This window comes from Muntiacus reevesi, chromosome 17, assembly GCF_963930625.1.
Source record: "Muntiacus reevesi chromosome 17, mMunRee1.1, whole genome shotgun sequence".
Classification (NCBI taxonomy): Eukaryota; Metazoa; Chordata; class Mammalia; order Artiodactyla; family Cervidae; genus Muntiacus; species Muntiacus reevesi.
Window position 1 is genome coordinate 58,983,703 of NC_089265.1, and position 24,563 is coordinate 59,008,265.

Sequence of the window (24,563 nt, forward strand, 5' to 3'; positions counted from 1 at the left end):
GCTGAAATGTTTTCCAAGCCATGGAAGCTAGACGAGTGGGCCTAGGAGAGGAGGCGTTGGCCAGGGGAGCTCTCCTGGGGGTCGTGGCGCTTGAGATCAGTCCTGCAGGTTGAGAAGCGGCTGAGGGACGAACTGGGGATGTGAGGCATGGGAGGGGCTGTGGGTGTCCCGGTGACAGTTGGGCAGGGATGGCCACATGGAGAGGGAGGAAAAGATTTGGAAGGTGGTCAGGAAGCACGCAAGGGCTTAAAGCCTGCTGACTTTGAACTGCATTCTATAAGCAGTGGGAAGCCACGGAAGGCATCAGAGCAGGACACGGGGAACTCAGCCTTGGGCCTCTCACTCTTAACGCTTATCCACCCCACCTCGTACGCAGCTTGGCTGCTTGGGCAGGCGGTCTCCTCACGGCATGGGCTCCTGTCCACCTGGCCTGCCTGTGCCGGGCCATCTCTGTGCCCTCTGCTAGGCTGTCTCCTGCAGGCTATCATCACTGTCCCCTTCTTCCTGACAAAGAACTGCAGAAACAGAAGAGATGATGGCGGGTCCCTGAAATCTCTAAATATTAGTAAGTGACCACAGATGGCTTCAATGTCAATCAAAAATTAGATAATATTATCTTGGATAGGAACAGCTGGAAGGCAGGATTTCCACATGAGCAAGGACTTGGTGAACTACCTTTAGAAATAGTGACCACCTCCCGCTCTGAGAGATACTCCATCAGGGACCAACTGACCGCAACAAGGCATTTGTGGAGGCGCTGGGAGATGAGCAAGGCCCCGTCCAGGCCTAGGTGCCGGGTACTCGAAGCAATACAAACTCCCAATGAAGAACATGGTTAAAAGGGATGGTATTCATGTTTTATTAAAACAAACCACATCTGCAAGCAATTTGCTCTTATTAATAAAAAAATTTCTACAAATTCAAGTCTGAAAGACATTAAGTGATGGGTACCGTTTCAGACCTGGACCCCAAGAAGGTTCAGTCCTGTGCTGACTGCTGCCGGAGGCACCTGCCCCTGCCAGATGGCAGCTAGGCGTATTGGCTGTCTCAGCACTGCCAGGCCCAATAGGAGCCCCACTGGGATGCTAACAGGCCCTGGCATGGTACAGCACTGAAGTTTTCAGGGTAGTTCACATCCTCTGGGCGCATTGGAGCCTCACAGCACTGGTAGGTGGGGTCATTAATCCCACTTTACAGATGATCTCCCGTCAAGTACAGTGACTAGCCTGAGGTCACAAATGATTGTGCAGTTTTTGTCCTTTATAGTTCAGTTCTGACTCCTGCTACAATACATGAATCCCAAAACCTCAAATCTCCCTGGGGGTGTAAGACTTCCTCTCAGAGCCCACGGAAGGTAACCCCAAGGCAGACTCAATCCCACAGTGTAACCAGGGAAAAGCACGGCATCACAGGCCTCATGAGAGAGGGGCCAGAGCAAGCAGGCACCGGCTAGGGACTGGCTGCATTCCCCTAAACACGGTGGAAGCGTACAGACCCCAGCCCCACCACTAGCTGTGAGACATTCGGCATGTTACTCATTCTCTAAGTTTTGCCACGTGTACCATTGTCAAACTATCTTTATCCTGGGGGTGATGTAAGGATCAAATGAGTTAATAGTTGTAAAGCATTAGAACAGTGCCTGGCAAAATAGCAAGGCTTTTTACTTGGGCCCTGTGGCTGTAAGTCTGGGAATAAGTCTTGGTGGGCAGAGACGAACAGAGATGTGGGGTCAAGCGTACCCATCTCCCTCTGTCAGGAATGCCCTCTGCCTATCAGAATTCAGCTCTGGGCCATCCCCAGTAGAATTAATTTCCCTTTTCCTGGAGTGCAGTGTTTAAAACATCTAGCCAAGCTAGAGTTTTAAATGATTTGGTTAGGACGAAAGCCACTTTCAAGGTTCCTTCTGCCTTGTATTCTACTTGTGTTATACTGCCTCTTATCAAAGTACTGCTTTTAGGTAAAAAAAAAGTAAAAATAAAAAACCACTGGAAACGGGCAGTTTTATATGGTTCAAACTAACTAATGCACTGAGAGTCTGTTTAAACCCCAAGGGAAACACAGCCTTGCATGTTCCTCATCCTACCACTGCCCTCCTGCCAAGCACCCAAGGAGATAACTGAGGACAGTGTAACTTCAAAACCACGCAAGGGACTTGACAGGACGCTGAACGTTCAGAACCGAGGCACAGACCCGAGAAAGAGGCCTTTCCCTCCCTCCCGGAGGAGCCGACTTCCCCGGGAAATCCTGCTGATCTTAAGCCCTCTCTATTGACATCACTACTTTCTGGAAAGCAGGGGCTCTCCGCATTTCCTTGGCAACATTTTGGACCTGGGGAAAATAGGGATACCTGAGCTGCCCAAACCCCACTCAGGGTGAGTTCCTCTCCTTTTGATTCCAAGACCGTTGGGAAGACTGCCTGTGGCTGCTTAGCAACAGTCATCTGCTGATTTCTTCCCAACATCCCCTAAGATATGAACAAGCAGTAAAATCTTTCAGGCTGAAAGCTGGGCTGGAAGGGCTGGGCCAAAGACACATGGCTGGGTGCTGGCCCAGTCCTTAATCTCTGTGGGCGACTTGAGGCAACTTTCTTTCACGACCTTATTCTCCCCAAATGTACAATGAGGTCAGGCTGGGTGATCTGTGAGGCCCTCCCAACTCAGCTGTTTTGATTCACTAGCAGTTGGCTAGTGGTCATCAACTCACTGCCTTGGAGGGAAGGGACATTCTGAATTTTTCAGGGTGAGGAGGGCGTAGGACATGGCTGCCCTTAGAAATCTTCCAATCTAACTGGAAAGACAGGTCCCAGACTGTGGATTTCTTGTGGTTTGGGGAGAATTCCTGGGGCAGTTAAGCCTGGGGCAGACAGACAGGCAAAAAGAAGAAAGGGCTTTCCTGTATAAATGTGTTTGTATGGGAAACGGCAAAGGCAAGCATACACAGGTGGAACCATATGACCCGGTTCTGATTGAGGGGTCTCTGAAAAGAGTAGTAGGAGCTAGATAAAGGTATGTACTTTGGGGCAGACTAGAAAAGTCTTGAATGCTAGGGTAAAGTGATTCCCCGTCCCCCTCCCCATTGCAGTCCTTGGGAAGCTTTTGATAGTTCTAAGAAATAAAATGAGGTTACAGGCAGATCACTGGCTGTAAGGCAGAAAATGAGCTTGGGAAAGAGTTCAGACCAGGAGGTGGTAAGAACCTCTTGCAGCTGCTCGTAAGCGAGGTGACACGGGCAAGCTGAAGGAGAGTGAAGAGCAGGAAGCAGATCCAAGGGACATTAAGGGATAGAAGAGTATTAGCGACTCTCGCTCATTCACACATTCACCTTGCGCCTACCGTGTGCCGGGCGGTTCTGGGCGCTAGGTGAGCGGATGCTGGGGATCGTGCTCACTGACATGGTCAGGGTGCTTAAGGCTCAGCTGTGGCCGCGTGCTTTCGGGAACCTGAACTAAAAGCAGTGTAGTGTGAGTGACCTGGCGGCGCTGGCGAGGTCGCGGGAGAGAGCAGCAGGAGAGGGCCTGCAGGCTTAGGGCCCGCTGGAAACTCGCCGACTGGGAGAGGAGCTGTACAAAGCACAGGCCGGGAGTGGTGGGGGAGAGGATGGGAACGCCTGCGGCGGAGGCCGCAGACCAGCTCCGTCCGGATGCGGCGAGAGCAGAGCCGTGGAGAGCCCAGGGCGCTCACTAGGGTCTCGGCCGCTAGGGCAGCCGGGAGATGCTGATGGCCCCTTCCCAGAGCCGCAGGGCCGGGAAGAGCGGCTCCTGGAAGGCGGCCCGGAAGGTGTGCAGGTGGCTCATGCCGCCCGTCACGTCGTAGAAGGCCAGGACGCCGGCCTCGTAATCCAGGAAGACGCCGAGCCGGCCAGGGTCGTGGCGGGGCCGCAGGCGGCTGCGCTGGCCGTCGTGGAAGGCCCAGTACTCGAGGTCATAGCGTTTGAGGCACCAGGACTGGCGGTTGCAGCCCAGGCGGGCGGCGTCCGAGGCCCCGCGGCGCCGCAGCGAGCCGTAGGCCGCGCCCACCCACCAGCCGACGCCCGCCTCCTGCACGTCCACTTCCCAGTAGTGGCGGCCGGCGGCGAAGCAGTCGCGGCCCAGCACCTGCCACAGCGCGTCGAAACGCAGCGCGGGAGTGGGTCCCAGGCGGCCGAGGAGTCCGCAGCGCACCGTCAGGAGGTCCGCGGAGAGGCGCAAGCGCGCGTGCATCGTGTCCCGCTCCAGACAGGGCGTGCGCGCGTCTGCGGGGGGCGGGGACAGCGGGGCAGGCCTGAGGGGCGGGGCCAGTGACCGGCCCCGCCCCAGTCCGCCCTCGGCCCCGCCCCGGCCCCGCCTCTCCCCGCCCCGCCCCCGCCCGACCCCGCCCGGCCCGGCCCCGCCCCGCCCCGCCCCCGGGAGAACGGCAGAGCGAGCGCCGCCTGTCCTGCGCTTGTTCACGGCAGAAAACTGGAAACACGCCAATCACCAGTGGGGAGGTGATCGGGGAACACGGGGAGGAGACAGCACTTTAATGCACGTCCGTTGTGCAGCTTGAATTTTGTACAATGGAATTTGTTGCCAATTTCTAAAAATTTAAAAATAACCCTATCACTATTTTAACACTTAAGTGTCCTTCCAACTTTTTTTACTTGCCCCTTTATGGATTTTTTCTTAACATTGGTGTCATACCATACAGACGCTTGGTAATTTGTTTTTTAAATGTATTGATGTATTTATGAACATTTTACCACGTCGTATAATATTCTTTTATAAGAGCATTTAAATGACAACGTTAAGATTTTTATGTATAGATGAATAGAATTTAACCGATACCTTCCCCCTGCTTTAAAAAAATATTTAAACTTTTAAGAAGACTTTTGAAAACACTAATGAATCCATTTTTATATATCAGATTATTTAGGCTATATTCCTAAAAGAATTGCTGAGTCCATGAGGATGATTGCATGTTTAAGGCCTTTGCCAAATTGTCCTCCAGAAAAGTGGTGATTTGAACTCCCAGTTACAGTTCTTGTTGCATTATACACATTTGGAGACATGAAGTTAGAGAAAAGTCTAGGTCTTAGGGCATGTGGATGTTCAACTTTAGTAGATACTACCAGATAATTCTCTTGGTAATATTTTGGAGTTTTCTGAAGAGAGGTTTTATATATCTTTTGTTAGATTTATTCCTAAGTTTTTAGAAAGTGTTACTGAAAATAATGTTTTTTAACATTTCATTTTCTAATTGTTTATTGCCAATACATAGGAATACAACTAATTTTTGTATGCTGACATTACATCTGGCAGCTTTTCTAATTCATTTGTTAACTCTAATTTATAGCTTATTTTGGGTTTTCTGTAAAGAATCATGTCACCTTTGAATAATGGTCTTTTTTTACTCTTTTCCTATCCTTATAGCTTACATTTCTTTTTCTTGCCTCAAGGCACTCTCTAGGACATCTAGAACAATGTTGCATAGTAGTGGTTATAGGGCACATGCTTTTCTCCTACTCCTGGGTAAATATCCAACAGAAATGCACATAGCTGCATCAAAAGATGTGTACAAGGGTGTTCACAGCAATATTATTCATTATAACGATGGAATACTACACCACAGTGAAAATCAACAAACTACTGCCACACACAGTCACACGGGTAAGTCTCACAGATGCTGTGGTGTTCTGTCCAAGAAGATACAAGAGTACAATCTGAGTGATTTAATTATATACAAGTCAAGGACAGGCAAAAGTAATCTATATTGTAAGAAGTCAAGAGAGTAGTTACCCTTTGGGGATAGTGAACTGGCATGAAGGAGGGTTCTGGGGAGCTGGAAATTTCCATTTCATGGTCCGAAGGAAGTTATTGAATGTGTTTACTTTTTAAAATCATTGAGCTGTACACCTTTGATTTGTATTCTTTTATGTATTTTATATCAGTTAACGATTAGTTTAAAAAAATACATGCCCAGTAATTCCACTTTGAGAAATTACTCTTAAAAAAATAATCCAAAAATGAGCTAAGGTGTATTTAATCACTTATTAATTCAACAAATAAGTACAGGAATGGATGTTGATTGCAGCATTGTTTACAGAAATGAAAATGTAAAGCAACCTAAATGTCCAATAATGTATGAGATTGATTTAAATATGGCATATTCAATGGAATGCCATGTATCCTGTAAAAAAATGATGATATCTGTATTTATTGAAATAGGAAATTGTTCAACCTCTACTATTAAATTTTTAAAATTACACAAGAATATCTATTATATGATTCCATTTTTAAAAATCTGTACACACATGTACTTTTAAAATGTCTGAAAGAACATATGCCAAAATACTAACATGTATCTCTGGGAGAGGCAATTGTTTTCTTTTCATATAAGTAATTTGTAATTCTCTACAAGAAGCATGCATTACTTGTATAGTTTTTTAAGGAACAAAGATATCCATAATATATCAGTAAATGAAAACACAGATTGCAAAACAGTATGTATAGCATGACACCATGTTTGTACAATATATATATACTAAATACTTATCATTGTATGTGTATATAGATATGCCAGAGAAAGTTAAAAGGGCAAACAGTAGTAGCTATCTACTATTGCGTGTCTGCTTGGTGGGTAAGCAGAAAAATTTCCGAAGCTCTTCAGTGATTTATGAGTGATTTTCTTTTAAAAAATTTTGTTTTCTACAGTGAACATGTATTATTTCTGAATTAATTTTTAAAAAGCTGATAAGGGTTGGAAAAAAAACAAAGTGTGTCTCTCAGGAAAAAAGGGAGGCCCCTCTACTTCAGTGACCCTCCCTCCCCACCATGACACCCGACCCTCTTCCCCCTCTCCCCACACCTGGGGTCTTACATTTTAAAAAGAGTGATCGCTCTGGTGAAGGGCTTGTTTTCAACAAGGAACCCGGCTGGACGCAGGAGGAGCCCAAGAGCTGACAGTTCCTACCTGTAATGAATTGTGAGAAATCAGTGCCTGGCGTTTAGGCAAGCAGCCCAAACTACAAAACATTACTAAGAATATTACAGAACTGGAGATTCAAATAATCTCTCCCCCAAGAATGGCATGCAAATTTAAGTAGGAAATGCAAATTCACAGTAACAGGAAAACTCCAGGACAAGGCTCAGATCTGCAGAGAGGCACACTTTCCAAGACTGGAAGCAAATTAAGCACTGGCAGGCCAGTGTGAGTGAGCCCTGGACATGGGGAGGAAACTGCAGCCTCCAGGACCATGCTGAGAATCAACCATGTAGTCAATGGTCAAGGAAGGGGGCAATTTCATGGCAGACATGCAAACTCTAGAATAAAGACAGAAAACAGGAAATTAAAGCTGAGCCCTCAGCAAGGTCATATTCATCCAGGTAAAGCTCATACTCATCCAGGTAAAAGAGAGTTCAGGGGAAGCCCAGGTCACCATCCCTGTCTCTAACAGCTCAGTCAGGTCAGTGAGGAGAGAAATGGGAGTGCTTGAGCTATACTGCAAGGCAGAAAGTGCTCATGGAGACATGAAAGGGCTCCAGGGCTTAGAGGGGTCAGTGAAGGCTTCCTGGGGGAGGAAGCACCTCAGCTGGCCCTTAAGATTTGGGGAAGGTTTGGACACCCAGAAAAAGGATGAGAGGCTTTCCCAAGGATATAGCAGGAGCAAAGACAGGGGCTTGGAGTATTATGTAAAAGGTGAGGAGCCAAGGAAGGTGTTTGAAGGAGTGTAGACATGAGCAGAACTTCCAAGGCTCCCTGTGATGGGGAATGGCCGGGGGAGGCTGAGAGTAGACACATCCTCTGGGTAGGCTCCGGGCTGACCTGGGGCAGCAGGGACGGAAAAGGAGCCAGGTTCAGGATATACTGCAGGTGGTACAAGTTCCAAGGCTTGAATCTACTGGGAGTGGGGAACGAAGAGTAGGTTGGAGGCAAGAAGCAGCGGTTTGGGGGTTAGCGGGTGGAAGATGCTGGGTTCCATTTCAGCCTGTTGGACCTGCAGTGTCTGTGGAACTCACAGGTAGGGCGGTGAGGCGGGATGCGGGAAGCGCAGTGGGCAAGACCCCCATCTCCTCGGAGCCTTCCTGGGAGGCAGTAGCTCTCGGTATTATCTGTGACAGTGAGAATGACGGCCTCATCTGGACGTGGATGAGGAGGAAACAGATTCCCGCGGAAGAGAACACAATCTCTGGGACCACAGTCTGTCTGAATTCTGCCTCGACTCCCACCAGCTGTGTGACCTAGCGCAAGTCAATTAACCTCTCTGATCCTCAGCTTCTTCACCTGTCAAACGGGGGTGATGAAGGCATCTACCACATACAGGCAGGGGTGCTGCTTGTGCTTTTTAGCAAAGCACAGAAAATACATGAAGCAAATGACTGTTGGTAATCTTGCCATCAACCTGCGCGTCAATCATAGTCTGCCGTTTTTTGATCATGGAGCATAGTTTGACGTGGATAAGATCCATGCCATGAAAGGCAGTATTGCCCTTAACATCTTTGGGCTTCCCTGGTGGCTTAGAGGGTAAAGTGTCTGCCTGCAATGTGGGAGACCTGGGTTCGATCCCTGGGTCAGGAAGATCCCCTGAAGAAGGAAATGGCAACCCACTCCAGTATTCTTGCCTGGAAAATCCCATGGACAGAGAAGCCTTGTCGGCTATAGTCCATGGGGTCACAAAGAGTCGGACACGACTGAGTGACGACACGTCTTCGGGAATTAGCTTTAATTCTCTAAACGCAGCTTCATCATTCTACAGATCAGCAAGACTCACTTCAAAAGGTGACCTTCGAGGCCATCAGATGCAATTTGGGTTGCTAGAGTTCTTGTGACTAGGGTTTTTCCAAAATTTCTTATTTGGAACATAGCTGCTTCTTTCACAACCTTTCTTAGAAAACGGATCAACCACTCATTTTTCTTCTTGGCTTCCTTTTTGCTGCCTTTTGTCAAGCAGTTGCTCTTGCAAATCCCTATGGTGCTACTCAGACAGCCAAAAGGGCTGTTCCTTCCAATTCTAAGCACTCTTTTTCATCTCAGAATATGACAACTTCTTTCTAAGTTGTTCAGTTCAAAATCTTTGGAGTTTCCTTGGTATCTCTCTCTCTTCTTCCCTTCTTGTGCCTACATCTATTCCAATTGACTGCTTCCGCCCCCTGCCCTTTGCTCTTCCCCCGGCAAGTCAAACTCACCCTTGCCTTGTGCCTCAGGACCTTTGCACGTGCTTTCCCTTCTACATTTTCCCCAGATGTAACAGCAGCAGTAACAATAATAGCTAGTGCTCACAGGTGCTTATTATGCCTGAGCACTTTACATGTAAGAACCCACTTAATCTTTGCAACAACTCTATGAGACGGGACTATATTATCATCTTCATTCTATGGATGCAGAAACAGAGGCATAGAAAAGTTAGGTGCCCTGTTCAAGATGGCAGGGTTAGGAAGTGGTGGGCCTGGGATAGGAACCCAGGCAGTTTGGCTCCAGAGTCCATGCCTGTGACCACTAAGCTCTCCGGCCCGTGCTTCAAGTCAGCTCCCACATCCCCTTTTCAAAGAGGCCTTCCCCACTTCCCCACAGAAAATAGCTCTTTCTCCTGGACACCCTCTGTTCTCCTTACACAGCATTATTTTTTCAAGGCACTTCTTATTGCTGATACGTATTCATTAGTTGATTGTCTTCCCCTTAAAAGACTGACCCCACAAAGGCAGGATCACTGTTTTGTACCCTGCCGAGCCAGCGCATAACAGGGCTCAATGACTGTTGTGGACGAACCCTAGTAACAGAGAGGAAGGGATGGATATTTCTGAGCACCTGCTTTGTGTCAGGCCCTATGGTGACCTCAGAGATGGACCCAAAGTGGTTCTTGCCCTCCAGGCATTTAAGAGAGGCAGAGAAGGGCCCATGTATCCAGCTCACAAACACCCCCAGGCAGGAGATGGAGCGGGCCCAGGGCAGAGAGGCGGACGGCTGAGCGAGCAAGGGAGCCCATGAAACGGCTTCCCAAGAGGGCAGCTGTGAGTCTTGACCAGGCCGAGGAGGTGGGGGAGCTGGCCCGTCCAGCTGGGAGCTGAGTGCAGGCAAAGCTGAGGTGAGGCAGGACCCCGGGAGCGACTGAGGGAGGGGCAGGAGATGAGCCCTGCGGCCGTGAGACGGGACCCATCTCAGGACCATAGGAGGTGAGGCTGGCAGGGAGGACTGGGCCCAGCCTGGGGCCTCCGTGCGGGAGACATGACTCAGACTTGACTGCACCATCTCTAGGGACGGCACCAGGGGAGTGAAGGACCCAAGGGTGGACACAGTGACTTACTCTCCTTAAGGCGGACATCCAGCGGCGTCTGCAGCAGGCTCTGCATGGCTTCCACGAGGTCCTTAAAGAAGCTCTTGACGGGCTCGAAAGAGTGGGGCACGGGGTGGCACAGCTCCCCCAGGCTCATCTGCTGCTGCAGCTGCTGCTCAGCGGCCGTGTACTCCTGCGAGGGCACGCGGGGCTCAGGGTCGCCTGGGGCCGTGTTCCAGTCCCCACCATCACGCCAGGGACAAACCCAGCCAGCGAGCACAGGCCGGCCCCACCCGGCCCTGAGCCCTGCTGCCAGCCCAGACCCGCCCCCAGGAGCAGACCCCGCCCCCAGGAACAAACTCCGCCCCAGGAGCAAACCCCGCCCCCAGGAGCAGACCCCCCCATCCCCAGGAGCAGACCCCGCCCCAGGAGCAGACCCCGCCCCCAGGAGCAGACCCCGCCCCCAGGAGCAGACCCCGCCCCCAGGAACAAACCCCGCCCCCAGGAGCAGACCCCGCCCCCAGGAGCAGACCCCGCCCCAGGAGCAGACCCCGCCCCAAGGAGCAGACCCCGCCCCCGGAGCAGACCCCGCCCCCAGGAGCAGACCCCGCCCCCAGGGCTCCCTCCCTGCGGGGTGTACCGAGGTCCACTCTGAGCATCAGGGGCGAGGGAGGAGGCAGGCTGATTGCCCTGACCTTGAGCTCACCGCCTTGAAAGGGACCCCAAAGCTTTACAGACACTGTGACAGGGATTGGCCTGCAGTCCAGGGGAACAAAAGGAGGGGCCAGTTTTCCTGGGGGGCGGTGCTCCTGGGGCATGTCCAAAATGGGGAACAGAAAACCATGTCCCCAAAAATGAAAGCCAACGACTCTGGAAGCTCAACGGGAAAGCGGACTGAGGGGGCGTGCCCACCACAGTGGGGGGCTGTCCTGTTTTCTGTCTGGACAGTGCGTTTTATTAAGTACCCTTCCTGCGTCAAGTGTGGCTCTGCTAAGGAGAAGCTTGAAAACGGTCCTGGTTCCCCTTGCACCCACAGCATCTCCACTCCAAGTTCTGGATGTGGAAGTGAGGGTGGGTGGGACAGCGGCGTGTGGCTGTCAGGGACAGCAGAGGCGGAGGCTCCAGGGGCGGCCCTGGGTCGGTGGTGTGAGCCGTGACATCTCGCCCGGGGGAGAAGCGGTGGGGTCTACACTGGAGCAAGCCTGTGCCAGAGCCTTGGCTTCACTCCTGTGGCCTGGTCTTTATCCCGACTTTCCGGCCCTCCTGCAGATCCTGTGTGCTACCTAATACTTTCATAAATTGCTTTCCTGCTTAAAACAGTTACAGAGGATTTTCTTGTTTGCACCTAAGATCCCTGTCCACACTTCTTGGGAGAGTAGTCCCAGGCAAGGATTTAGAAGATAGCAGATTGCCTTAGGCGAGCAGGCCCCGGCTGGTTGGCAGGGCTGCCTGAGATGGGAGGGGCAGATGGACTCCTCAGGAAGGAAGGAAGGTGGCTCAGCAGTCGGCGGGAGAGATGCTGGGCCTCGGGAGGGGCTGTGGGTACTCTCTAAGCCCTGTCTGCCTAGGAAGCTACAAGTCTAGAGCCCGTCTTCATCTGGGCGAGGAGAAGGGAATTTGTGGGGAAAGAGGGCTCAGGTCACACCCAGAGGGCTGGCCAGGGGGTCAGAGCACTAGCAGAGAGGGCGGGTGGGGAGTGGCTCTGGGTGGCCAGAGGGTGGCCAAGAGGGAAGATGGGGAGTGAGGGACAAACGGGACGACCTGGTAACACCAAACTGCAGCGTTTAGCACAGGGCCCGACACATGGAAGGTTCCTGGTAAATGTTCATAATGGAATAAATGAATGAAACCAAGCGTGTCTACTTCTTGCCTTTGCAAACTCAAAGAACAGCCATATAGCCACGTATCTCTCTGCCAGAAACCAGCTGTCATCTTGGATTCCCCTAATCACCAATCCTGTCACATCTCTCAAACCTGCTTGCTTCTCTCCATCCCCACTGCCCCTTCACTGGTCCAGCCCACCATCTCTCTCTCCTGGGTACCTGTGGTCTCCTCCCAGCTTCCCTTCCAGCCTCAGTCCTGCATGCCCAGTCCATCCTCCAACCTGTCACAGTGACCTTTCTAAACCATTGATCTGACCATGTCATTCCTCGGTCCCAAACATTCCTCGACCCCTTTTCTCTTAACAAGACAAAGTCTAAACTCCATGACTAGGCATATAAGATCCTTCATCAACTAACCCTGGCCTCGTTATCCAGTTGCCTCTCCTAACAACCCCTCCCCTCTCATAACCCTGCCCTGCCTCCAGCCAGGCTGAACCCAAGCGGTTCTCCAGCCTGCCAAGCTCTCGCAGGCACATGGCTCCTCCTGCCTGCTGTGTCCTCTCTGCTCCATCCCTCTGTATATACCCAGTGAGTGCCTCCCTATCCTCTCACACCAGCTCCACTGTCACCTCCTCCTGGAAGCCTTCCCTGATTCCCCACGCAGAGTTGGACTTTTTTGGACACACCTTTACTTGCTAATTTGAGCTATGTTATGTTGTGAATATTTCTGAGCACGTTTCCCCACCCAAGAGCTCCTAATCTGAAGCAGGGGCCTGTTGCAACCACGTTGTTCAGTGTATATTAGATGAAAGAGTGAGCAAATCAAAGGAACGATTAATGATGATAATCAGTAACTCTGGAACCAGGGAATTAAAAAAAAAAAAGCTCTGAAACTGTATCTATGATGAAAGATTAACATTCTTCTCCATGGAAGCATCCCTTTGCAGTAGATATTCTTAAGTGTATCATCATTTTAAAAGAAAGAAAGAAATGTATCCCCCTGCATCTTGCTTCTCAAGTACAATGTCTAAAGTGCCTGGAAGAGCATCTCACCCAGAAAATTGTTAGGCTTTTCGTTGCTACTGTTGCTGTTATTTGACAGTGATTCACAGGCTGAACTGACCAAGGCCACATAAAGGTATAAGAGTGGAAATATCCTCCAGGAACTGGCTTGACTAGTTTTGTACTGACTGATTTCCCTGCCTTATTTTGCAACCAGAGCCCGTGCTAATCTGTGGTTATTCTCAGTGACATCTTTGCTTAGTTGTACTCTGCCTCATCCTACAAACCTTTAAAGCATCTTACAAAAGGTATCTAATGCTGCACAATTTGCCTTTACTGAGAAAAGTGAAGCCAAGAGAGAAGAACCAGGATGAGAATATAAGCTAGAAGGCAGTGAGATGAGGCACAAACTATATGAGCAAAGTCTATTCCAGCTATATGGAACATATTTGGCTCTGAGCTTCCCAGAAGCTATGCCACAGAGAAAGGAAGAGTCAGATGAGTAGAAAAGGAGCCTGGTGGATCAGATGGTGAAGAATCTGTCTGCACTGCAGGAAACCAGGGTGCGCTCCCTGGGTTGGGAAGATCCCCTGGAGGAGGGCATGGCAACCCCCTCCAGTGTTCTTGCCTGGAGAACCCCATGGACAGAGGAGCCTGGCGGGCTACAGTCCACGGGTCGCAAAGAGTCGGACACTGAGCGACTACACTATCACTTTCACCGACAGAAGAGCTTCTCCCGTGGCTCCCTGAAGACAGGAACTCCACCCTCAACAGCACGCTCCACTCAGGGTAGCAGTGAGCATCACAGGACTAGTTTTTAGACGCTCCTTCAGTAGAATAGCCTCCAAAAGAGCCCTGTGGCCAAGGAGGCCTGTCCTTCTCTCCCCTTTGAGCAAACTGTGACTCAGCTCTTGAAGTCTGCTTAGTAGATTTTGCAAGGATACCTGATTTTCCCAGAGTGATGTTTCCATTAAGACTGTATAGTCAGAGGACCGGGCAGAGATGTCTGTGGTTTTAGATTCAGACAGACCCGATCCCTGATCTACCACCAACCAGCTGTATAACCTTGGATGACTTCCTGCATCTCCTGGAGCCTCAACTTCTCCTTAGTAAAATGGGGTGAGAATGTCCAATTTGCAGAGTTCTTAGTAAATATTAGAGCTAAGATACCTAAAGTGCTTGGAACACAGAGGCCCTCAAAAATGGTGACTGATAATGTCATTTAACTAGTCCAAGATGTATATTATCTTCCTAACAATGTATATCTTCTGACTTGCGTGGGGGCAAGGAAGTCTACATACTAGCAAAGCAATTCTCTGTGTATTTACTCAACGTGTGAACCCCGTGTTCAGCGCCACATTAACCAGGATGAAATACGGTGGCCAGAGTCCACTGTGGAGCGGAAACCCAGCATTACCTGCAGCAGTTGTACGGGATTAGTTTCTTGGCTGATAGTCCAGATCCTGTTAGACAGAGTGTTCAGGACATCAATTTGTTCCCCACAAAACTTGATTTGCTCCATGTACGCCTGCAGGGCAAGCTGCATGTTTTTATCAATGAATTTCTTGGCCAAAGCTTCCTCTTCTTCAAGTAGTAATCTGAGTTCAGTAAATTTCCCGGTCAGCCAGGTTTTACTTGACTCTGCATGAGCCTAAAAAACAAACAACACAAAACCAGTTGTGGATGATATAATTGCCAACCAGGAAATCTAAAATAATCAACATGAGAAGAAACTATTATAACTTCTAAAAAGAGTTCAGCACTTTAGCTTTTTATAAAAAGCTTTCCTAAGCACTAGCTATAACCAGTTGGAAAATGTATGGAGAAATAAAGATCATTTTTAAAGCAGCAGGAAAAACAGCAAAATATTTAAAATTAAACCCAACAAAAACTAGATAAAAAGTTTTTATCTAGGTAAAGGCCTAGATAAACAAAAGCATAAAATTGTATGGAAAGACAGAATCTGAATGCATGGAAGAAAAACCATATCCTTGTCTGGGAAGATTGATTACTATACAAATGGCATTTGTCTCCAAATTGCTGTATAAATTGGATACAATCCCAATCAAAGTCTTAACATGCATATTAACCAAATATTAATTTATTGTGAGAGAGAATAAGCACAGGAAAAGTCAAAAACTGTTTTTTAAAGGATCAATGAAGGGGAATTCTCTGGCAGTCCAATGGTTAGGATGCCATGTTTTCACTATTAAGGGCAATATTTGATTCCTGGTCAGGGAACTAAGATCCTGCAAGCCTCATGGCATAGACAAAAAATAAATAAATAAAAGATCTATGCAGATGAGCTGCCTTGTTAATTGCTCAGTTGTGTCCGACTCTTTGCAACCCCATGGACTTGCAGCCCAATCCGGCTCCTCTCTCCATGGGGTTTCCCAGGCAAGAACACTGGAGTGGGTTGCTCTTTTCCTCTGCAGGGGATCTTCCTGACCCAGGGATGGAACTCGAGTCTCCTGCCGGCCGACTCTTTACTGTCTGAGCCATCTGGGAAGTCAAAACGAACTGTGAAGGTACAGGATTTAAAACCATGCGGTTTAGGGACAGACAAAAAGATCGAGAGGAAGAACAGCTTAGAGAAGTATAAATATATGTATTTGTTAAATTGTATATAATTATATATTAATATGTATAATTGTTTATATAATTAATATTATATACATTATATAATTATATATAATTCAAGAGATGGTATTGGTACAGCATGCAATTAATCATCTATTTGATAAAACTATTAGATACTTATTCTGTATACAAACATAAAGTCAGACAGAACCCCACCTGTGAAGTACTCTTGTGAAAAATGTAAATCTGAATCTGATTAAGCCTCTAGATCTAACTTAGGGATATAATTTAGACGACACGTGGAGGACAGAGGAGCATGTTTACATCAACTTAAGAAATACACCAATCAACTGCATTTTGAAAACTTTATTTCACTCGTAATTCAGACGAGATCGGGCGCGTTCAGGGTGGTATGGCCGTAGACTTTCACTCGTAATTCAAACAAAATATAACATTTATAAAACAACTGGGAATGTGACTACTGGTTGGATAGTTGATGATATTAAGGAGCCATTGTTAATATGGTGATATTAATATCATCTTAATATAATATGATATATATATGATATGATATATATCGTATATAATATCATATAATATGATATTAATATGATGATACCTGATTTAAAATGATACTTTTTTATGTATTTAAAATTGGTACTTGATTTTAAAAATGAGTCCTTATCTTATAGATACAGGTAATATGATCAGACTTTTGCTGATGAAATTATATGTCTGGATGACATGTATGCATGTATGCTTGAGGTTTTCCACAATAAAAGCTAAACAGACTATTCTAAATAAATTAAGGCACTATACATTAAAAAATAATAAGCCTATCAAAATGAAATATAGAACAATTTTATGTTTAAAAATTTGGGAAGGGAGGACCTCCATAAGACTCAGAGAGCAAAGAGGGAGTCATGACAGGTTGGATCACATGAAAAAAGAAACGCTTCGCGAGAGGTAAGGCAGCGTAAACAAAGCTACATGACAGATGACCAACTACACAGGCTTCCTGTCCATAACGTATACATCACTCCATTTAAAAACGGACCAGAGATATACAAGTGTCAGCAGACATATGAAGAGGTGCCTCAGCATCCCAAACAACCAAGATCAAGCAAGTGTGTATATTGGCCATCAGACTGGAAAAAGTGCTAACTGATGGATAATACCAAGAATCCGTAAGGGTGTGTGGAATAGGCATTTACATACACCGCGAGTGGCGGTGTCTATTAGTAGCTGTTAGAATTTGTAGAGGGTGATATAATATCGAAATTTTAAATGCTTAAATCCTATGATGCAGCAACTCCTCTTGCAGGAATTGATCCTAGAAAATGTCTTCATATGTGCATAGAGATTTGTGTAACAAGACACTCACTATAGCATTGTTGGCGACAGAGAAAAGTTGGATAACAGTTTCAATATGAGAAGTATATGTATGTTCATTGTACAAGTTATGCCGCATTCACACACTGAAATAATATCCAGTGATTAAAACGAATTCAGTGTTCTGATATGTGCTATAATTCGGATGAATCTTGAAGATATGATGCTAAATGAAATAGGCCAGACACAGAAGAACAAATGTTGTATGATTCCACTGACATGAAATATCTAGAATAGTCAAATTCATACAGACAGGAGGTAGACCAGAGGTTATGAGGAGCTAGTGGGAGGGGAACGGGAAGCACTTGCTTAGTGATGTTGGAGTTATGTTTAGGGTAATGAAAAAGTTTTGAAAACAGTGATGATGGCTGTACAACACTGTGAATGTAACTAATGCCACTGAATTATATGCTTAAAAATGGTTAAAATGGTCATTTTTATGTGTATTTTCACACACACACACACACACACACACACACACACACACACACACAGAATGCAGTGGACCTATATATCCTGTCGTGGAAAGCTCTTCAAGACATCATGTGAAAAGGGGCTAGCTGCAGGATGGTCTCATTTATGTAAAAAATCACAAAAGAAAAACCGTATATGGATATCTGCATCTGTATGTCTGCCAAGTGCATTTTAAAACATCTGTCTGGTCATGTCTGGGGAGAGGTGCGGGATTGGGGGGGAGGGTCAAGATGGAGTCTCACTTTGTACTTTCCAAAGTTCTACACTGGATTCTAATACGCTATTTAAATTTTTAAACCTGAGATGTGTTTATGTATTACTAGTGCAATTAAAAACTAAAATCATGAAAAAAATTAGGCCAGTATCTTTCCTCAGACCAAACATTTGTACAGCCCACAAGCAGGAAGACCCTCGGTATCCAGGCAGGCGTGGGGGTGAGCAGGCTCCCCTGTGATGCCACGTTCTCTCCTTGGTTGGGCGAGAATGTGTGGTTTGTCAGGATCTAGGGGATGAGTTCCCAGAGTCTGTGTTTCCCATACAGTGTTCTACGCGTGGTCAGGCTCTGAGTCTAACTTATACCACCACATGCCATAGAGATTAAACAGTTTTTGGCTACCTTGGGAATTAGTCTACAACATGGTTTCTATGAGTCAGCAAGCCTGGAAAGCACATCTTTGTTGAATGACTGAGTGAAGGAGAGAAAATGTGTTCTAAACCCTTGATTTATCAACACATTTTGGAGGCAACGTATGAACGTGGAGGACGTTTTTCTAGAAACTGAGAGCAAATATCTTCTCCCAACAAACCTGTACTCCAAGCAGTGTCCACAGATGCACTTTTTAAAGAAGAATATACAAAATAAGCTTAATGACACTACACGTTGTTATAAATCTCAACACAGAAAACTTAAGGTGTAAGCAGCCTGAGACTGATTATGCAATATGGTTTAAAAAAAAAGACTGAGAGAATTCTGGCAATGAAGCAAAGAAGTACACTGCTTTGGGCCACGTCAGTTCAAAGTGAACCAACATACTATATATATATCATATATATTGCTGTTCAGTCGCTAAGTCACGTCTGACTCTTTGCGACCCCGTGGACTGTAGCCGGCCAGGCTTCTCTGTCCATGGATTTCTCAGGCAAGAACACTGGAGTGGGTCGCCATTTCTTTCTCCAGGGGATATTCCCGACCCAGGTGTCAAATCCAAGCCTCCTGCTTGGCAGGAGGATTCTACACTGTGTATTTATATACTTTTTTGTTGTCATTTACAAAAGTATCAAAAGCTCACTGTAGAAAATTTGGAAGATTTGAAAGAAGACTACAGCCACTCTGATATGTGGTCATCTTATCCCAGTTTGCGTAAAAAGTTAGGGCAGCAGGCAAGTGTTGATTTTCCCCACACCTAACCCCCTGAAGAGCCGTGATGGGGAAGCAAAGAGCCCATTCAGGAAAAATCACTTACAGGGTATTGGGTGGGGACTCAAGATCAAGCCCTTCTTGATTGCTCTCTGGAAAGGCGTGACTGGGTGGGCCTGGTTGTTGGTTTCTGATCAGTAGACTTTGGCCAGTTATCAACTTTATTGGTTTTAATTTGTTTACCAAGCTGTTTCATGGGTTAATTTCCAGGCAGATGGTCTTTGCCCTAGTACTGCCTCTGAGAAAGCAAGGACGAAAAGGCGTGGTTGCCCCAGACCCCTCTGCCACAACCAGGCCTGCGCGCGCCTGCTGCCGTTTGCTACAATGCACCAGAGCCCCTACAAACGCCTGTGCCTGTTGAGCCAGCTGACTCACGCTGGGAACGTGTCCCAAAGGAAACAAACCAGGTGCCAGTTATCACTGCGGTGCTGCTTCACCTGAGTGGAAACAGGACGGGATCTACACGTTCAACATTCGGAAAATGGTTTCTGAGTCATGGGTGAGCCATATAATGGCACATACAGCCTCTAATACCAACACTGATAAACAACTTTTAATGACATAGGAAAGGGTCATTGTTTTTAGGATCTTTAAAAACAACCACAGCACCCTACCCCGTAATGACATATGCACTATGCTTAGTTGCTCATTCGTGTCCGACTCTTTGTGACCCCGTGGGCTGTAGCCTTCCTGTTTAAGCCACCAGCGAAGCCCGGGAATACTGGAGTGGGTAGCCTACCCCTTTCTCCAGGGGATCTTCCCGACCCAGGAATCGAACCAGGGTCTCCCGAATTGCAGGCGGATTCTTTACCAGCTGAGCTACCAGGGAAGCCCAAAATGACGTGTGTGTCTGCGTTAGTCGCTCAGTCGTGTCCGACTCTTTTCGGCCCCATGGACTGTAGCCCACCAGGTTCCATTGTCCATGGGATTCCCCAGGCAAGAACACTGGAGTGGGTTGCCATTTCCTTCTCCAAAATGACATAGTTGAGTCAAAAAAGGGAGAAGGAGCAGACATGGGAAATCTTCCTTCCTACTACTTTCAAACACATGGAAATGCTGAGCAAATGTTAAAGCTACAGGACCAGCTTAAAAAAAAAAAAAAAAAAAACCAACCCACAATCAAACAAACAACAGAAAGGAAACCCCCAGGTCCCCCAAACAAAGAGGAAGTCGGTGTCAGAACCACAGGCAGGAGCTGCACTGAGTGACTGGGTGGCTGGAGGTGGAGGGGCGTGAGAGGGCCACAGCATGCTGGAGCCCGGGTCACCCAGGAGGGCTCTCTGGGCACCTGGCACCGTTCCCGGGAGTGGGACCAGGGCCATCTGACCGCATCAGACCAGACGCGCAGAGGGCTGCTCCCTCCATGGAGCAGGCACCGGAAAAAGTCTATCCACTGGCCTGGGGAAGGGGCAAGGAACCTGTCATCTACTCAGGGTCACGCACTGCTTTTCCAGCTTCCCATAAATCTGTAATTACTTCAAAATAAAGTTTAAGTTGGGTCAGTGAGTGTGTTAGTCGCTCAGTGGTGTCCAACTCTTTGTGACCCAATGGATTGGGGTTCGCCAGGCTCCTCCATCCATGGGATTCTCCAGCGAGAAGACTGGAGTGAGTTGCTATGCCCTTCTCCAGGGGACCTTCCCGACCCAGGGATCAAACCCGGGTCTCCTGCATTGCAGGCAAACTCTTTATTGTCTGAGCCACTAGGGAAAACTAAAGTTGGGGAAAGCTTCAAAGAAAATCATTCCTTAGATTAAGCTGAAACTTGCCCCCTTAAGACTTTCCATATGGATACTAACTTTTTCCTTGGGAGCCTCTAGACTATATCTGCTCAGAGATTTACAGACAGTGAGCCTGTTCTCGGGTCTAAACATCCCCAAGCACCTCCCCTATCACTTTGGGTGTGCCAACGTTTACTTCCCATATTGTCTTAGACTGTTGAAAGATGACATGATTAATAATCAAGCCAGGGCCACAGGTGTAAGACATCTGTCCTCAGTAAACTGGGGCAGGCTGTCACTCAAAAGATAATGGACGTTGGACAAACAGGGGGCCAATTCTCTGGCCTAGTCTGGGTGCTAACTACTCCCAAGGTCAGAGCCAGTCTCACTGCCTGACTTGGGGTAGCCAGTGTGGGTTCACAGAGCCCTCAATGAGTCAGGCCTCGGGAGGGCATCCCACCCCAGCCCTCACTTTGAGGAGGCAGCAGATGTGGCTGAGAAGGGAAGGGACTAGCCAAGTTCACCTAAAAGGCTCCTAAAGAGCAATAATACCATTCTCACAGTTAAAACAGCAGCTAGGATCATGTCAGTCCTAACTTCCTACTTAAAACTCACAGAAGAATCCACTTAAGTAGACATTATTATGACAGGATAAGCCTGAAAAACATGTCATGAAATATATTTAAACCCATTTCCTTTGTTTCAGCAGTGAAACTGAAAGTGTGATTTGCATGTTCCTTACCTTATATTTTCTTTGCTTAAGGCAATTTGGGGTGCAGGGGGTGGAGGACTAGTCTGTTCAAGAGGAGGGCCTTGGCGATGGAGGGAGAACAGGCCATTCCTCCACTGTGTCAGGCGTTTCGGGACAGAGGCAGACTCACTGCAGAGCTAATGAACGAGAAGCCCCAGGCCACTCTCCAGAATGACCCTTCATGGTCTTGCAACTAAGTTTGTGCTCTTTTTCTTCAAAAGGGTCCCCTAAATTACAGAAGCTCCAGGCCCCACCAAACCCTGCTTTGAGGTTGGTTTTCATTTTTCCTGCCTCCATATTGGGGAGAACCCTGTGCTGGAGCAGAGAAGTGGACATCTCGACCAGGATCAGGAAGAATCCCCCACTTGCCTTGAGCTTCTCAGCAGCGTCTTCTATCTGGGTCATGTTGTCAACTTGCTGCTGCTTCTTGGTTGCCAAATGCGTTAAACACTCTTGGGTGAATTTCTGTATGTGAAAAAGTTAGGACAAAAGTCTTAATGCTGTCACTTTTGAGATAACAAGTCACCCCAGGGGCCATCTCCTCTCACCCCTCTGTATTTTTCAGTGGAGGTATCTGAAACTCAGAAGGTATGGCGACTTGCTCAAAGTCATGAGGCGAGTTGGAAGCTGAGCTGGAACCGGGGCCCCTCTGATCCTCAGAGACCCACATTAGATATTCTCCGAACTTTGAGGCGTTCCCTTCTTTCTAGAAGAGTCCTACTTGTGACCTGCTTTTCCAGGCCCTCTAACAGGATTTTAGGGAAGCAGCTTGGGGTCAGCAGAAGAGCATGCATGCACTTCTAGAGTGAATCCTGCGTACTGTTATGCGCTGGGGCCTGTTTGAGGAGCTGCCTTCACGGAACCTCCCTCTAGGCTTGGTCTGTGGTCCTCTGGCCTGGACTGGTGTGCAGAGGGCCTGCATGTGTAAGAGGTCCCTTTCCCACCTACATGGCTCCGGACTCCCTTCCATGTCTCTGCTTTTTGCAATTGCCGTTTCTTCAAAGACCTGCTCTGCGTTGCCCCCTGCAGCTGTGACCTTACCTCCACCTCACCTTCTTGCAGCTCACCTTGCATTTATCTGCTGGACCAACTATGAACTTTCAGAGGGCAGATCTGCTCCCTTCTTGGCTCCTGCTCTCCCACGGGGACAACGGGGTGTCCCTAAAGTGTTTGCTGAATGGAACAGAACTACCAGGGGCTGCCAGCTTCAAGTGGAGGGCTGGAGCAAGCTATGTATGAGCCCAAGTCCCAAAGTCAGACAGGACCTGCTGGATCTGAGTCCTAGCTCCCCTTCCACATGACCTAGGCAAGTGGCCTCACCTTTCTAAGCCTCGGTTTCCTCAGCTGCGGAAAAAAAAAAAGGTATGTGTGTGGGGACAACCCCACGGAGTCCCTGTAAAGAATGAGAGTGCTTGGGGCAGTGCCTGGAGCACAGAATGCTCAGAAGGCGTCGCTTCTGTCTGCTTGGGAGTGAGCGGTGGGCGTGGGAACACAACAGTAACCCAAGGATAAGCCACAGCCTCACCTTCCGCCTTCCAGGAGCACATCCTTCATCCTCCCACCCCCCCACCTCCCGTGAATCTTCTGGTCAAGCTCCTGTCGGTCAGCCAAGGATAACGTGGCATCCTGGCGCTTGAGCCTTCCACTCACAGCGTGCCTCTCCTGTCTAGGTGCTTGTGAAGCCCCACTTACTGTCATAGCCAGTTTCAATGGCACCCCCCGACCCCATCCCGACCAGGAACTCTTCCTGGGCTTCCAGCCCCTGGTTCACATTTCTTCTCTGTGGCTCCCACTGACCACTGCCTCAGGCTCCCCGATTACAGTCCTTATCACACTGTGCTGTCACTGGTTTGTTCTTCCCCTAATAGCCAAGGAACGCGTCCAGGTCAGGGAAGAATCGCTCTGTTCCTTGCCTCCTGGCATGGGTAGAAGCTGAATGGATGTCTAACGAATGAATGGGTTGGGTGGATGCAAAAGAGGGAGGTGGACCTACCTATTAGAAGATGTATCTCTGAAAGCAGCCTTGTTAACTCTGAAAACAGCATTTTGAGGAACTATCGTTATACTATTTTATAGATAAGAAAAAGAAGATCTAGGAGGCAGAGGAAAGCCTTGAATCCTGGGCTCCACCCGCTAGATTAGCTTCCAAGTCACAACAGCTAAGTCAAGTGCAGGGAACGGCTGCAGGACTGGATGAATCACAGGCGGCTTCCTGAAGAAGAAGCGGTAGAATCAAATCTGGGAGGGGAGCACCCGTCTAGCCCAGAGAGGGCTTCGCAGGGGTTTGCCCAGTCTCTGGACAAGTTGGCCACTAGGCGGGAAGAGGAGTCCAGAGCCCCCTTCCACTATTAGGATTAGCATGGATGGGAGCCCCAGATGAGACTGGGCCCGTGGGGGGCAGTCCTGGGTTCAAGGCCCAGCCTCCGCCTCCAGAAGCCTCTTCTCGTCTGAAAGCGGTTGACTGGCTCCCAGCTGACGGTTGGGCGCGCGGCGCGGGGCGCGGGGAGGGGCAGGCCGGCCCAGCCCCGGGGCCAGGGGGTCCACAGCCCCTCCCGGGAACTCCGGGAGGGAAACCGGAGGAGGCGCGTGTGTGGCTTTCCTGAAACACAGCTGTTTTCTCAGCGGCAGGGATTTTTCCATCTTTGTTAAAGGCAGCTTTGCTTTAGGTCCAAAGGCCGTGGGGTGGACCCCCCGTGGTGGATGGGGCCCAGGGTACCCGGCCAGCCGGGCGCCCAAGTTCTTACGCCCAGACCCACCTCTTCTGACGCTTAAAGGACGGCCTCGGCTCGCCGGCGCCCTTCCTCAGCCTCGCTTTCTGAACACCGGTCGGCCGCCCTGCCGGCCCCGACCCCAACCGGGAACCGCCGGGCAGCCGGCGCGCCCTCCCCGCCCGTCGCCGCGGGGCCGGCGCCCAGCGTCCGCACCTGCACGCGCGCCGCCTCGTCCCGCGCCAGGCCGGCCGGGTGGCCGCGGTGCGGGCCGAGCACCGGGCAGAGCGCGCACACGCAGCGGCGGCAGCGGCGGCAGAAGAGCTCAGCCGCGCGGCCGCCGTGCTCCGGGCAGGGCCCGCCGCGCGCGTCTTCGGGCTCCGCGGGGCCCGGCCCCCCAGCAGTCCCCTTGAGCGCCGCCGAGCCCGCCATTCGCCCCCAGGTTTCTGGGCCGCGGCCGAGCAGCCGCGAGAG

At 48.9% G+C, this 24,563-nt stretch overlaps 1 protein-coding gene across 1 annotated transcript; it reads right to left on the reverse strand.

The window, feature by feature from the left end:
- Window positions 1-861: 861 nt before the first annotated feature.
- TRIM14 (tripartite motif containing 14) lies at window positions 862-24,563 on the reverse strand. Its single transcript, XM_065907911.1, has 6 exons — window positions 24,306-24,563; window positions 21,751-21,846; window positions 14,467-14,700; window positions 10,255-10,417; window positions 6,834-6,926; window positions 862-4,230 (listed from the first exon to the last, which is right to left on the reverse strand). Exons 1-6 carry the CDS (start codon window positions 24,519-24,521, stop codon window positions 3,695-3,697), a joined length of 1,338 nt encoding a protein of 445 aa, XP_065763983.1. The 5' UTR covers window positions 24,522-24,563; the 3' UTR covers window positions 862-3,694.